At 32.9% G+C, this 14177-nt stretch overlaps 4 protein-coding genes across 6 annotated transcripts; 1 reads left to right on the top strand and 3 right to left on the bottom strand.

The window, feature by feature from the left end:
• The first annotated feature begins 217 nt into the window (after nucleotides 1-217).
• Nucleotides 218-2840, top strand: LOC8265179 (uncharacterized protein ZK546.14). 2 transcript variants are annotated; one of them, XM_002515293.3, is made up of 2 exons: nucleotides 218-437; nucleotides 1328-2840. In XM_002515293.3, exon 2 carries the CDS (start codon nucleotides 1368-1370, stop codon nucleotides 2631-2633), a length of 1266 nt encoding a protein of 421 aa, XP_002515339.2. In that variant the 5' UTR covers nucleotides 218-437; nucleotides 1328-1367; the 3' UTR covers nucleotides 2634-2840. The 2 variants fall into 2 exon arrangements, with proteins under 2 accessions (XP_002515339.2, XP_015572496.2); XM_015717010.3 differs by lacking the exon at nucleotides 218-437 and adding an exon at nucleotides 476-781.
• A 190-nt stretch (nucleotides 2841-3030) lies between these two features.
• On the bottom strand, nucleotides 3031-3774 carry LOC8265180. Its single transcript, XM_002515294.4, has one exon. The coding sequence runs from the start codon at nucleotides 3665-3667 to the stop codon at nucleotides 3287-3289; it is 381 nt and encodes a 126-aa protein (XP_002515340.1). The 5' UTR covers nucleotides 3668-3774; the 3' UTR covers nucleotides 3031-3286.
• Nucleotides 3775-4523: 749 nt separating this feature from the next.
• LOC8265181 (pentatricopeptide repeat-containing protein At5g10690) lies at nucleotides 4524-9060 on the bottom strand. 2 transcript variants are annotated; one of them, XM_002515295.4, is made up of 11 exons: nucleotides 8554-9060; nucleotides 8323-8455; nucleotides 7888-7985; nucleotides 7603-7764; nucleotides 7418-7486; nucleotides 7038-7173; nucleotides 6328-6560; nucleotides 6016-6093; nucleotides 5592-5660; nucleotides 5053-5229; nucleotides 4524-4861 (listed from the first exon to the last, which is right to left on the bottom strand). In XM_002515295.4, the coding sequence occupies exons 1-11, from the start codon at nucleotides 8923-8925 to the stop codon at nucleotides 4586-4588; spliced, it is 1803 nt and encodes a 600-aa protein (XP_002515341.2). In that variant the 5' UTR covers nucleotides 8926-9060; the 3' UTR covers nucleotides 4524-4585. The 2 variants fall into 2 exon arrangements, with proteins under 2 accessions (XP_002515341.2, XP_048228064.1); XM_048372107.1 differs by having other exon boundaries at nucleotides 7888-7990; nucleotides 8327-8455; nucleotides 8554-8695.
• A 1531-nt stretch (nucleotides 9061-10591) lies between these two features.
• Nucleotides 10592-12242, bottom strand: LOC8265182 (15-cis-phytoene desaturase, chloroplastic/chromoplastic). Its single transcript, XM_002515296.4, has one exon. It carries the CDS (start codon nucleotides 12195-12197, stop codon nucleotides 10752-10754), a length of 1446 nt encoding a protein of 481 aa, XP_002515342.1. The 5' UTR covers nucleotides 12198-12242; the 3' UTR covers nucleotides 10592-10751.
• Between the last annotated feature and the right edge of the window lie 1935 nt (nucleotides 12243-14177).

Genomic DNA, 14177 nt, shown 5'->3' with positions numbered 1-14177 from the left:
TATTGGCTATTTTTGGCTTATTATACGATATTGTTGAATATATACTACCATTTATATTTTATGCGATATATAATACCGGGACTAGTTAAGAAATTCTTTATATATAAATAGTAAGATAAGTGTCATTGAATGATTTTGGTATTTAATAATAGGTTGTTATCTTTAGTAGCAAAGAACAGAAAATGGTTGTGAATTGAAAGGGTCAACATTCCTCCACATTCCTCGGTTGCTTGATGATCGATCATTATTATTTCATTCATGGAGAAATTCTTAGGTGCCACACCCATTTCCAACTCTTTAATTTCTTGTTTTCCGCAAATTCCTCTCCTTTTATCAATCCCAAAACCCAAGATTCCCTCTTCATTCTTCCTTCTTATACTCATTTCTTTTCCTTCTTCCTGCCATTTTACTTTCCCTAAGATTCTGCGTTCATCAAGGTACGTTACATACGTTTCAAGAAACCCTTCTCTTTGCTTCTGTTAGTTAAGATGGTGATAGATCCTTTTGTTATATAAGCAACCAACCCCCAAGAATATTACATAATTTTTCTAGCAGAATTCATGCGCGATGCCCTAGTGTATTTCGTCTTAATAATTCGTTTTATGCGTTGCAAACTACATCTGGGATATGATATGATGAAATGTTGAAGCCTGTGTTTATGCCTGATTTAAATCTGGTTAATTGGCGTAGAGAAATACTTTTATAATCTGTCAGGAATCCTTAGTCAATGATGCCAGAAGGGTGACACATTGATGGCCCATGCACCTTTTCAAATGCATAAGTAAACCATTCTTTTCCTTGTTTGTTCTCTAAACTTTGATATGGAAATTTATAAATGAGCTAATGCTGCACTTTACTCTCTATGTAAAATGATACTTGTTTCTGGGTCAAAAACCTAACATCTTTCATATTGCAACTTCCTTCGCTATGCCTTTTTTTTCTTTATTGTGGTTTTTAACAATCGTTCATTATTATAGAAATTGTGCCAATGCTTTGATTTTATAACTGAAAAACTATGAGTTGTTAACTCAAAAGAGATTAAGGTAAATATTGCGTATAAAGTTTAAATTTAAAATTGCAAGAGAATTCAAATATTTATATAACATTTTTGAATTTTATTTTGTTCTTTTTCTATGAAATATCTCGACAATACTACAAAAAAAATCAAATATTTATATAACACTACCAGTATTTGTACATTAAAGCTCATTAACTTGTGCTCGTATTGTCTGGTTTTAAGTTAAAAATGAATACACAATCCAAGCCTACATATAATTACTTCCTCTTGAGTTGTATTAGTTTATTAATCGTTGTTTTGATAATGCAGGGTTTATTAGAAACTTGTTGTCTAACATACAGCCATATATATGGCAACAAAAGCTAAGGATAGCAGCAGTACTTTGTGGAAGGAGAAGAAGGCCACACCCTCTTCAACAACTACCCACAAGCCAGCTAATCGAAAACCTGCAGCCACCACAAGCTCCATTGATAAAGACAAATCAATAACGCCATCCTCGTCAGGCAAATCAGTCCCAAACTATCTCAGGCCTACATTTAGCTCAAGATCTGAATCCTTAAAGCTTGGCAAGAAAACTATCAATGAAGATTCCACTCAAAAGCTTCTTAGAAGAAGATCTTTTGACAGGCCTCCATCAGCTCTTCGTGCACAAAAATCACTCATCTCTCCTGACCCTAAAGAAAGAGTCGCTTCTCGGGACAGACTGGTTCCAAACCGATCTAATCCATCGCCTGTGTCAGCATCAAGAATCCATTATAAACCTGTATTTGAAAGGAATTCCAAGTCTCTTAAGCCTGTAAGATCTCAGCAACAGCCACCTGTTGCTTCAGGAACAATAAAAAGGAGCAAAAGTCTATCGAGGAATTCCCATTCATTGAAACCTCCAAGTGGCAGTAGTACTCCTCATCAGGATACAGCTCGAGATTTGGATGCTGAAACCAAGCAAGACACGAATGAAGAACTTTTGGTTCAAGAGGCTGAAGAGACACTTAATGTTGAGAGGAATGAGGTACAAGCTGAAAGCGAGGATGAAGATGTGAACGATGTAGAAGATTCTCAAGCCAAAGATGGTGAAGAAGATGAGAAGGTTATTAAGTCTTCTGAAATCTCCAAAGTTTCTGAAGTACCAAGTACGCCCCACCAGGAAGTTCAGGTTCAGGAAACTGAAAATGAATTGCGTGCAGTTGAAGATGACAATAGACATGAAGGAGATCATCAGGAGAAAGAAGAAAGCAACGATAATCAATTACCTAAAGAGGTGATTGTAGATGACACTAAGGTTGAGAACGATGAAGACAAAGAAGAAGAGAATGCTGTTAGTTCTTCTGAAGAAGCTGTAGAAGAAACGAAGAATGAAGGAAGCGAAGAGCTTAAGTTGAAGGAAGGATCAGAAGATGTAGCGGAAGGTGTTGAAGAAGGAAATCCTGATGTCGGTAATGCAATGCAAAAGAAGCAAGGAGGACAAGGGAAGAAGGAATCACCAGCAGCATACAATGATGTGATAGAGGAGACAAAGAATAAGCTACTTGAGAAGAGGAAAAACAAGGTGAAAGCATTGGTTGGTGCATTTGAGACAGTCATAGACTATGAAACTGCTGCAGGTTCTAATAAATGATCAAGAATCTAGACTGATCAAGACATGTTTGTATCAGATTGGCCAAACTGAAGCCTTGGAGTACTGACAAATTCAAAAGGAGATTGTCAATATGTTGCTAATGTTTCCTTGCAGTTTGTGGGTACCGTTTGTTTTAACTGTTTTAGCAAAGCATGACTTTGTGCTGGACTTTTATATACATTATATATACACTTTGTTTCTATTTAATTTATTTTGGGTTCTTGCGTCTTGTATTGAAGACGATTGATAAAGCCATCCTTTATGGTTTCTCTCTATTACAAACTTCCGAGTCCCTACTTAATATTCATTAAATATTGCCAATGACGCCTTTGGCCTGCAAATTCATTTCTAGATTAATAATTGTCCAGTTGCACGAACAAATCTCAATAATACAAACTACAACTCAAAAATCTCAAGATATAATGAAGGATGGATACATTGTAACCACAACATGTGTATATATCTATATAATCAACTAGTCATAACATTATGCGATGTGATAAATATTCCTTATACAAACCTCCATCAAACAAATGAATGCATCAACTGTCACAAGAAAAAAAAAAAAAGACGAGAAAAGCGTATAAATCTATAAAACCCGCCCTTATTACCAGGATACGTCAAGGCTACAATTCATACCCACACAAAAAATCTCAGTAATCCCTGGTGAAACTATTCCCTCTGTAATATCGAACCTGCAAAGAAACCTGCCTTTCTAGCAGAAGTTGGCGGCGGAAGTTAGCAATAAAAATCTCCGCCCTTTGGTCAATATCTTCATCAGAAGCATAACTTCTCGTCCTTTGAAGGGTTTTAACCATCTCGCTTCGATCAGATTCTAAATCTTCGATGCAACCATGCAAACCTAACCTATCATTAAAGCTCTTCAATCGAAGTTGCGGCCGCTTAGAGACATTGCGGACAATAGAAGCTATGCGCCATCCCCTCAGGTTAAACCTTAGTAGAAAGTTCAACTTCTTGACGGCCTTCTTTAGGTGGCCTAGCACCGTCCAGTTCTGTTGTCTTTGTCTACCCATTTTTGATGCTCAGCTAGGTAACTAATTGATCTTTTTAATTTGCTGAAAGTGGATACAAGCAAACGGATATTTATATGGGTAGTTTAATAGAGAATTCTCAGACAAGTCACTCGGTTTTATGTAAGGAAGCGTGTCAGCAATGCATTTTCTGTCTCTACATCTTAACAATAACGGTCGCTGTTTCGTGACAATTGCTAGGATTACAGCACGGTCACATGTTAGTGTATGACTGATTAGCTGTTAGCATCAGGTTTTTTATGCTTCAGCACATTATTATAGCGATTGGGCTGTCATTTTTGGCACAGCTTACAGGAAGTTTGTCAGCAACTCAATTCTTGGTGACTAAGTCTTGACTCGACAGTATAGCAATGATCAGAAGAACACATTTATTTTCAAGCAATTAAGAAATATAAAAAAAAAAAAGAAAAAAAAGAGAGCAATATGGTTCGACTTTTGTGGGTCCATTCTCCGTTGTTGGGCTTTACCCTGACTCCTTTTAACTGGAATTGAGACTCTATTGAACCCAAGTAAATCGCTCACAAAAGAGTATTTGTTAGGTTACTTCACAACATTGGCACCGGCATATGTTGTTTGGAATTTCAGGATTCATTGCAACTGTAGGCCGAATGCAATTCTTTGTCAAATTGAATAAAAGTTGCAGAGTGAAAGATAGAAAATGTCATAACCAATGCTTAGAATAAACCTTTACTAACAGTAAAAGCCTTCCTAGCCTGCATTTAAGCAACCGCTAATGTTACGTCTACCTGATGCAAAATTTCAAAGAAGCAAAAGTTTATGAGTAGGCAGTGGGGCAGGCAACCTTGCATCCTAAGCCGCACAGCTGACAGCAAACCCATGCCAAGTGTGCATAAACACGCATCACATTGATTTCATTTTAATCTGAATCATAAAATATGATTACATAATAAGGTTTTTACACTGTCTTCTGCAAAAGCCTTGTTCTCTGACGAACAGCTCTGATACAGGTTTAGCCAGTTTATACAATTTTTCAGCTGTAAAAACTCCAACGGCTCTAGAACTTGAGTATGTAATACTATCTAAATTGCTATATTTTATAACTACAACCATTCTATACTTCTTATCCAAAATTAGATCAACCACATGGCCAATAGATGTCATGGTTGTCACGCAAGGAGGCGGGCTTCTCATCATTGTTGCAAGTGTGGCATTCAACTGCAGAAGATTTTGTTCCTTGTGTTAGCTCAGTAATAATCAGTTAACACAAATCAGTATCCAATCATGTCTCCTATGCATTAAATGAGATGATAAAATCTAACAAACTGGTTAAACAAAATTGACATCTAGGCTTATGAAACCAAGGGAAAATCAAGAAAAAAAATTTAGAAACACCAATGCTCAATCACCTCAGTGCAGTCTTCCCGATGCAATAGGCCAATGCAGTTGCCCCAGTCATCCATAATAGGCACAACTTCATCCCTAAAGAAGCGCATAACCACTTTCTTTAATTCCAGGGTGCCAAGTAGTGGCTGAGCTTCTTCTAATGGTGTCATGATGGTTTCAATTGGTTCACTTGACGAAATCTGAATCAGGGAGATGTAATCAGGCAATTAAAAGAATCTTCAGTGTCCAAACAAGTCAATATGATGTGTCATGCGGGTAGTAAAATAAGGGTTAAAAGTAATGTAATTTGAAAACTCTTGATAGCTTCCATCATTCATTTTGCTCCACTAATAAGATTCAGTGAGCAAAGAGTATATTAAATCAGCACAATATGAGCATCAATCTCAAAATTCCAAAACCAAAAACCATCACTGATCACAACACTCTTGCACAAATTGATGTTTTTAAATGAGAATGAGAATACATATGTCATTTTTTTACCAGTCATCCAAGTAATATTGCTGAAACAACAGCAAGGGCACAAAAAAGCATAATTGGGTACCTGAGGAAGGAGGTAAGGACTGAAAATTGACTTTCTGAATCCCAATAAGGCCTCTATCCGCACAGCAACCTGCATTAGAAATGTCAACTAAGGGTAGGTAACGGGAACTATATTATTAACTGAGACTGATATTAGTTAACTCTAGCAATCAAAGTAAGGGTGTAAATCAATAAACCAATAAAAACGAAATTCAGAGAACTGACATTTAACCAAAAATATAACCATCCTCATAGTAACTGATACTACTTAAGAGCTTAATTGGCAAGAAAGCCAAACACTGAGCCGTTGCAAAGAACAATCAGCAAAATTTTGGATAACATGCTTCATATCTTTATATGGATCTTAAATATGACACGTGATTATGTATTTCATTAGCTAATTTCTCTTTCATTTCCAGTAAGGAAAATCAAATGCACATATATACCATGCCTCCTCGACTTGTCCAAGATATGCCGTTCCATCTTGGTATAATCTTTCTGAGATTTTCTAAAGCTGCATCCACCTGACCAAACAGGATAAAAAGAAGCAAACATGCATGGTTTAGTGGTTGCCCGTTTACATCATTCGCTCAAAGAGCTGAAGAAATTTTTTAAAAAAATAATATCTGGAGAAATAGAATAAGTGGTTTCCCATCTAGAGAATAACAAGGCCACAAGTATAAAAGCATAACTTATTTGCTACTTTGCAGTTACAATCCAAGATAAGTTATTTTACATCAATTAACCAAATTTAGTACCTGACCACCATTCAAAGCAGCCTCCATGAGAAGATGATCAGCTTCCTGTTGAATTGCTGGAGAAATAGTACCCGTTGAATCTGGCCACAGGCGTTTGTGCAGATTTTTTACCATACTGTAATCTCCTTGAACAGCAAAAGCACGCATCATGGATAGATAAAGATGAGGCTTTGGTCTGAGATCTGGATTAACCCCAGCACGCTTTATAATTTCTCCAAATATACAAAGAGCACCTAACATATGAATATGATAAACAAACATCTAATGAGCAGCTTAAAAATAATTATCAGTTCCTTAGAAAAGAATAGAGTAATTTTTTGTCCCTTAATGCTCAAAAGCAAAAAGAACAGAGAGAGCGGAAGAATAAATGTGAAACCAGCATCCGTTATATTGAGTTGGATCAAACAGCTCACAATGACAAGCAAAAAGCAGTAGGATGCATCTGCAAAACTAGCAGGCAACAGATAGATGGACACTTCAGTCAAGCGACTTAGGATTAGCACGTCTCCTTATTGATTCATGATATTTTTATCAATATTCAACTATGTGAGTATAAGATCAATAATCAACAACTTAGCAATGCATCATTCTTATAACTATGGTTGAAATAAAATTCTTCATGATGTTTCAAATTCTGCATTAAATGCAGCCCATGACCTTACATGTTCAAGATTTTAGAATCCTAAAACAAAATTTGTAATGCAGCATACCTTTAATTGAACCAGAATTTAGTAGTGCATCAACCATAGCAGTAAATCCAGTGCGATCAATAAATAAAGTGTGATGCAATTTCATTTCCAACACAATCATCTTCACCGAGCCCAGATCCTTCGCATTTCCAAAACCCTATAGAAAAGAAAAACGAGTAAAAATAACAGAAAAGCAGAGATCTTACTCAGCATTTGCTTCTAACAAACACAGAGACATGATGATTTTTCCCCTAGAGAAAGCTAAGAAAGCCAATAATCAATTTCTATAAGATTTAAAAGTAATTCAATGTCTTGGAAAACCACTCTAGTTCTCCACGTTAAACTCCCACAAGTTTCCCATTACAGAACTGAACAAACAAACATATATAAAATTTACTGACCTTAAGTAAAGTAGTGTAGGTGACAACATCTGGATAAAGATTAACATTGTTTGATTGTCGTGCCTCATCCTGCCAAAGATCACAGGTTTCATAGTTTATTATAACCATCCTAAGTTCATAAATAACATTCTATTTCCTTATATACAGAGGCTCTAAACTGGCCTTCCAAAATGCATGCTTGTGACCTTCATTTCCTCAAAAAAACTCATAGCAGCATCCAAACTTTTAGACTTCACACATGCAAGAATTAGAGTATTATAGGTGAGCCTATCAGGGGTTAACCCTAATTGTAATATCTCATTCCGCATAGCCACAGCAGCTTGAGGACATCCAGCATTTATATATCCCTGAAAATTCAAGTAACAATGTTACATGTAAATTTAACTTCTAAAGCTCAAACAACAAAAGCAGAAACATGCAGTTTAATTCACAGTTCTTTTAGACAAGTATGCATCAATAAAATACAAAACCTTCATTAGTAAGTTGTATATCAAGACAGGAGCACTGCCGCCTTCCCGAAGCAAAAAGCCATAACGTGCAAGAAAACCATTAGCACGGCGTAGATCTCCTGCACTACAACAAAGCAAGCATAGCAATGGAAGTAAGCACCACAATCACACTGGTAATACAACAAAAATATTAGCTTTGTTAGGAGTAAATCACGATTTTGTTCCTGTCAATATTCCTTTCTTGTTAAGTTCAAAGAACTGAATTCTATCATTTCAGGCATGTGAATTGACTAAATAGATTCTTTTTTTTTTTTTCAATAGAATTCTTGAATTTAAGACTTTCCAAACACTGATTCGAATTTTCCATCACAAATACATTTCTAGGTTCCTTCTTTATACTAAAAAAAAATACAATATCTACGTTTTTTAGCTAAATTGTTTCTTTAAATTGCTAACCTGCCTCAATAATAGCATTTAAGAGACCAACAACGATCGGCGCCGACAATTTTACATTTCCCTTAGCAGAACCTTGTTCTAGGGATTCAAGTATCTGAAATGCTTCATCAATTCGTCGCGCCTCTCCCAATCCCTTAGAGAGAGTAATAAGTAATTAAAGTGATAATTGGGAAGAAAATAATATAAGTTGCTAAGACTTTGATGAATAAGAATAGTATAACGAAGTAGTACCTTTAACAGTGTACCGTATGTGACACCATCCACTCCAGAACTTCCTGGCTTAGACATCTCTTCAAACAATCGAAGTGCAGAATCAATATTGCCGCAGTGCACACAGGCTTCCATCACCGCATTCATAACAATCTTGTTTAACTTCCCAAAGCGTGTTTTGGCAACCTCAATTTCCTCAAAAATCTGCTGGAGTTGTCTTCGACGAGTGAGTTGAACGACGCGAGAGGTAAGCTGTTTGAGATTGGAGTTTCTGCTGCGAGGATGAATCTTGAGTAAACGACGGCGTGTAGGAGTGGAAGATAAGAAGATGATGTTGAGAGAAGGTAAAGGTTTTGAAGCCAAAGGCGAGAAGACTTGAATTTGATGATGCATTGGTGGTGGTGGTGGGTGGCGATGGAAGAGCTATCCATCAGCCATGCAAACTGATACGATGAAGAGAATGAAAGGATAATGTTGAGAGAAAACTGGAAGAGTAAGGCAAGTGATAAAAAGTGCGAGTATCGAGGGTGATCATTGGCGGGTATACAAGAGGTGCACATTATGGCCTGTTACTGTCTTGGACTCCCCGACATGTATTAGGCCTTCTGGGCCTTCCAAGTAGATAGATTGGAGCTTAAGATGTCTATCCGATTTTAGAGATGTTTTCTCTTTTGGGAAAATTGTCCAATTTTAAGTTTTAATTAATATACTTTTAGCTAAAAATCAAATAATTTATTTATTCTTTTGCATTTGCATGTAATAGCATAGCATAGTGGATGTGACATTTTATTAATCAATTGAATATTTCATGATAAAAGAAATAGCCACCGATGTGGGAATTGATACTGTAAATCTTTATATAAATCACATATTTCATGAAAGTTTGTTCTTTTAAAATTACAATCTTATTGAATTATTTAAAATATATAATTTTTAAATAAAGAGATATATAATTTAAATAAAAAAAATTAATTTTATCAAATTGTAAGAAGTGCATCATTTTAAATAAAAAAAATTAATATAAATAACTCATGTCTTGAAATTTTGAACTTATGCTATCGATTCTTTTTTTGTGCTTTCTATATTAGAAACGTTTATCAAAGGAAATAGGGAAAGCTAAAAACATTTTTTAATAAGATTAATGCATTCAGAAATTAGATTACAAATATTAATCATATTAATTATTTATTTTAAAATGTTAATCACTTAAATTAAATTTTGGATAACATAGTGAAAATTAAGTCTATATAGCATCCAAAAATAATCTATCGTGGTTATTTTAGATATAATAAATAAAGTTTAATATTATTAAAGAATTATGGTTGTGGTTTTATATTATACTCCTTAAAGAAAAATCTATATATATATATATATATATATATAATATTAATTTTTAAGATTTAAATTTTTTTCACATGTGTGCTTAATTTTTTATATATAAAATTTTTAAAATTTTGATAATATGTATTTATTTTTTGACACATAAAATTCAAACTAATATGTAATTTTATAATTTTTTCTATTTTAATAAGTTATATTCATAATGAAATACTAATTCTAATCCTAAAAAATAGAATATTATTATATTTGATATTATATTAACTAATAAATAATCTTTTAATCAGTACTAATTTTATTATAAAAAATAGCATATTAATTATACTTTATATTTTAATATTATATTAATTAATAAAATAATTTTATAATTAGATAATAATTTTAATTCTAAAAAATAACATATAAAATTATATTTTTAATATTATATTCAATAATAAATTAATTTTTTATTATATAATAGATTTTTAATCTTAAAATATAATATAATAATATTAGTTATATTGAGAGTATCAATTCACATAATACTATAATTAATTAATAAATATATTTTAAAATATTTTATATTATTGTATTAATAAAATTTTAAAAAATTAAAAGAATATTTTTAAAAATAGTTAGGTTGTTATTATTTTTAAAATATTATTAATTAATATTAAATATAAACTTTTTATTAAATTGTATCTATTAACTTGATTTTATAATTAAAATAATAATAACAGTGGTGAAATGTACGGACAAATAACTAGTCACGTGCAATTTATAAATGATAATGTACATATTTCAATAAAAAATTTTAAAAAAATTTATAACAAAAAAAACAATTTCAGAAACACAAGCGGTAAAAGGTTTAAAAGGTTTATAAGTACAATTAGATAAGATGATTAAACTCGAGTTGATGCTCTATCTCCCAATAAAGCTTCAACTGCTTTTCTTCCGGAAACCAAAGCACCATCAAAAGTAGCAGAAGTCATATAATCACCGCACAAATATAAACCCGATCCAACCCGAGATGTCTTCATCAAATCAGTCGGAGGGCATTGGTTCGGTTGCGCAAATCCGATCCTGTATGTTCTCAAATATTTCCATGACTTCACAATTGAGCTGCCAAACCAACCCGATAACTCTCCAACGATCTCAACCGTCAGATCATCATCAGAAACATCCTCAAACAGTCCAATCAACGACACTGATACTAATGCCTTATCAGGCGGCCCATATGATGGAGCTACATTGGTTGCAAAGAACATGTTGTTTATAATCCCCTTACCCGACCCATTCAAAAACAGCGCCGGATCTTGAACAGGAACCTTATCTCGATCTGCCGAAAAATATACACAAACTGTACTCCGATACGGCTTTTTCTGAACCGGTTTAATATCATTCCTGCCCGCAAAAAGCTTGTCCACTTCAGGTTCTTCAACGGCAAGAATTACACCCATCTCACTTTGTACAATTTCACCACTTTGCAATGTGACGCTAGGATTTGCTCTTTCAATATCAATAGAAGCAACTCTTGTATCCAAGAAAACAGAATTAGGAGGCAATTTAGCTGCTAGCTGATTAGGAATGGCTCCAATTCCTTTAGCTGGAAGCGTATTATCACCGAGAGCAAGACACTTAAAAATAAAGTTGAACAATCTAGACGTTGTTTGAAGCTCGCTATCGAAGAATATCCCGCCAAAGAATGGCCTAAAAAACCGGCTAACAATGGAATCCGAAAACCCGATGTTTTTCAATAAATCAATTGTGGTAACCTCGCTGGCAGAAAATATTTCATTGTCTGATTTCGCCAATGCCTGAAGTCTAGTTGATCCTATAAGTAATTTATCGAGAATGGAACCAATTGGATTCGTTAATGACTCTACAGCGTCCCAAAAATGACGCAAAGGATCAGCCACTGTGTAGAATTGACCATCGAAGTAAATCTTTGCACCTGAGTAAAATCTCTGCAAATCTAGTGCTTGATAATCAAGGAGTTTCTGAGCCTCAGGATATGCCGTTATGAAGATCTGGAAGCCTCTATCAAGGATAAAGCCGTCTACGATGTCAGTTCGAACACGACCACCGACTCCGTCAGAAGCTTCCAGGAGGATGAAGGGAACGTTTTCGGAGTTGAGTCGGGTTGCAGCTGCTAAACCAGCAAGGCCGGCTCCAATTACAATGACTCCAGTTTTTTGTTTGGGAGTTGAAGACGTTGGATTGGAAGAAAGTTGTTGCGTCGATGATGCTCTAAGTTTGAATTTGATTGAGAAATTCTTTGGGGATGAGAGAGACACATGGGAGCAACAGGCAGAGAAGGGGAGAGGATGAGCGAGAGCGAGTGTCATTGGATAAGGCTCTGTGGATCGTCATTTGAAGATGTTCTTTTGGAAACTGCTATTATACTAGCATACTATATTTATCCTTATTAAAAAGAAGTTTTCAATTTCTTTTCCTTTTATTTCTCTTTGTTAATTTTTTTAACTCTTTAAAAGTCTTTAAGAAATTTTTGAAAAACTTCCAAGGATAAAATAGTTAGCTAATACTATTAAGAAAGTTATATATTTAAGAATTAAGAAAATGTACAGATGCTTTTTAACTTTTACATTTATTTTATCAAAACATATAGTAATTAACTTATTACATATTAATTTATCTATTATGTCATATTATTAATAAAAAATATTTAAAATAATTAATATTTTATTTTATTTCAAATTAAAAAATATATATTTTTATTATAATATTTCTTTTCATATGGTATCGTTTTGTTTTCATTTCTCATACAATTTAACTGAAAAATATTGTATATGATTACTTTTAATGGTAAAATTTTATATATTTTCTATATAAATCATTTGTAGTTTTGAATAATAACTATTATATTTTATTAATAATTTTTATTTTACTTTTTAGCTTGTTCATATAAATAAGTCTTACAAATGCATACAATAAAAAGCTACTAGGTAAATTAAAGCTTCAGAAAAAGTTTAGAACATAATTATTATAGATATTGATATATATCAAGTTAAACTCTAAACTTTTTCTAATTATCTCAAATAATTATGTATTATTTAATCATATTTTAAATATAATTTGATTTCAATCGCATATTTTACTGTGATAAAATTTCTTTTTAATCAAATATTTAAATAATTAATCATTTAAATAAAGATAATTAAGTATTAAAGTGATAAAAATTTAAAGGAACTTTTCACTCAAAATAAATTTATAAATATTTTAAACGAATGATGGTTATATTATTTATAGGCCTTATTTGCATTTTAAAAGAATTAGAGTTAAAATATAAATGGTTGAAGTGTCAAATATCTCACCCATGTCTTATAGGAAAATGAGTAGCAGACACATTTTTTCTATTACATCTACTTTTTTTCTTCTATAAATAATACGTATATATTTTATAGCTAATATAACTATAATAAATAATATAAATATAATTCAATAATACTTGTAAAATATTATTAAAATAATATTAAATAATTTAATAATTTATTTATATAGATATTAATGAAATAATAATAAAATATTAAATAATTATATATCGTAAATTATCAATTATTAAGTTTTATTACAATTAGTCTTCTATGAATTATTGAAAATTTCAGTGTTTGATAATCAATGCTTCAATATTATTTTTCTGTAAATAAAATATCCGAAAGAAATTAAAGAAAAATTTAAAAATTAAATTTGTAATCGTTAAAAGTGAACAAAATAATAATATTGATAAATCGATAAAGGTTTTAATTAAATCATTGAGAGACAAAAAATAATTTATTAAAAACACACACAAATGTTTTCAAGGAATATAAAAAGTGTTATGTGCTAAAAAAAATTATAATTAAAATATGTGATAAAAGTTTTTTAAGAATATATCAAAATTCATAAAAAATGTAATATCCGAAATTTTTTTTATTTTAATAATAATTATATTAATAATAATTAATAAATGAGTTTTTATTTAAATTAATTTAAGTTTACTATTATTTAGTTTGACTTAAAATGATTTAATGGAAATTTTAATGTTAGACAACTAAAGGAGCGCAGCGGCGGCAAAGAGCGGCGGAAGAGCGGGAAGAAGTAGCAGCTTTCGGACGCCATTCCAACCATTTTCGGCGTCCTTGTCGGCTGATCTCGATGGCGATCGGCTCCCCTTAGAGAGAGCTTTCTTTTGGCGGTGGCGGCGTCGATTTTGGTGGCCGGAGGAGGGAGTTCCGACGAGATGTTGGCTAGCGGCGTTTTCGGGTTTTTCCCGTGAGCTCCGACGAGTTTTGGATAATCGGAGGGCGTATCCCGACTCTCCTCAGCTC

The sequence above is a fragment of the Ricinus communis genome, chromosome 3, assembly GCF_019578655.1.
Source record: "Ricinus communis isolate WT05 ecotype wild-type chromosome 3, ASM1957865v1, whole genome shotgun sequence".
Lineage (NCBI taxonomy): Eukaryota > Viridiplantae > Streptophyta > Magnoliopsida > Malpighiales > Euphorbiaceae > Ricinus > Ricinus communis.
The sequence above is the reverse complement of the archived record's forward strand: the minus strand, read 5'-3'. Positions and strand labels throughout refer to the sequence as shown.

Coding starts and splice junctions, on each gene's coding strand:
- LOC8265181 (XM_002515295.4), bottom strand. CDS start 8,925: ATGCATCATCAAATTCAAGTCTTCTCGCCTTTGGCTTCAAAACCTTTA. Junction 8,456..8,553: donor CATACGGTACACTGTTAAAG/GTACTACTTCGT, acceptor ACTCTCTCTAAG/GGATTGGGAGAGGCGCGACG. Junction 7,174..7,417: donor CCTACACTACTTTACTTAAG/GTCAGTAAATTT, acceptor TCTTTTCTATAG/GGTTTTGGAAATGCGAAGGA.
- LOC8265182 (XM_002515296.4), bottom strand. CDS start 12,197: ATGACACTCGCTCTCGCTCATCCTCTCCCCTTCTCTGCCTGTTGCTCC.
- LOC8265179 (XM_002515293.3), top strand. CDS start 1,368: ATGGCAACAAAAGCTAAGGATAGCAGCAGTACTTTGTGGAAGGAGAAG.
- LOC8265180 (XM_002515294.4), bottom strand. CDS start 3,667: ATGGGTAGACAAAGACAACAGAACTGGACGGTGCTAGGCCACCTAAAG.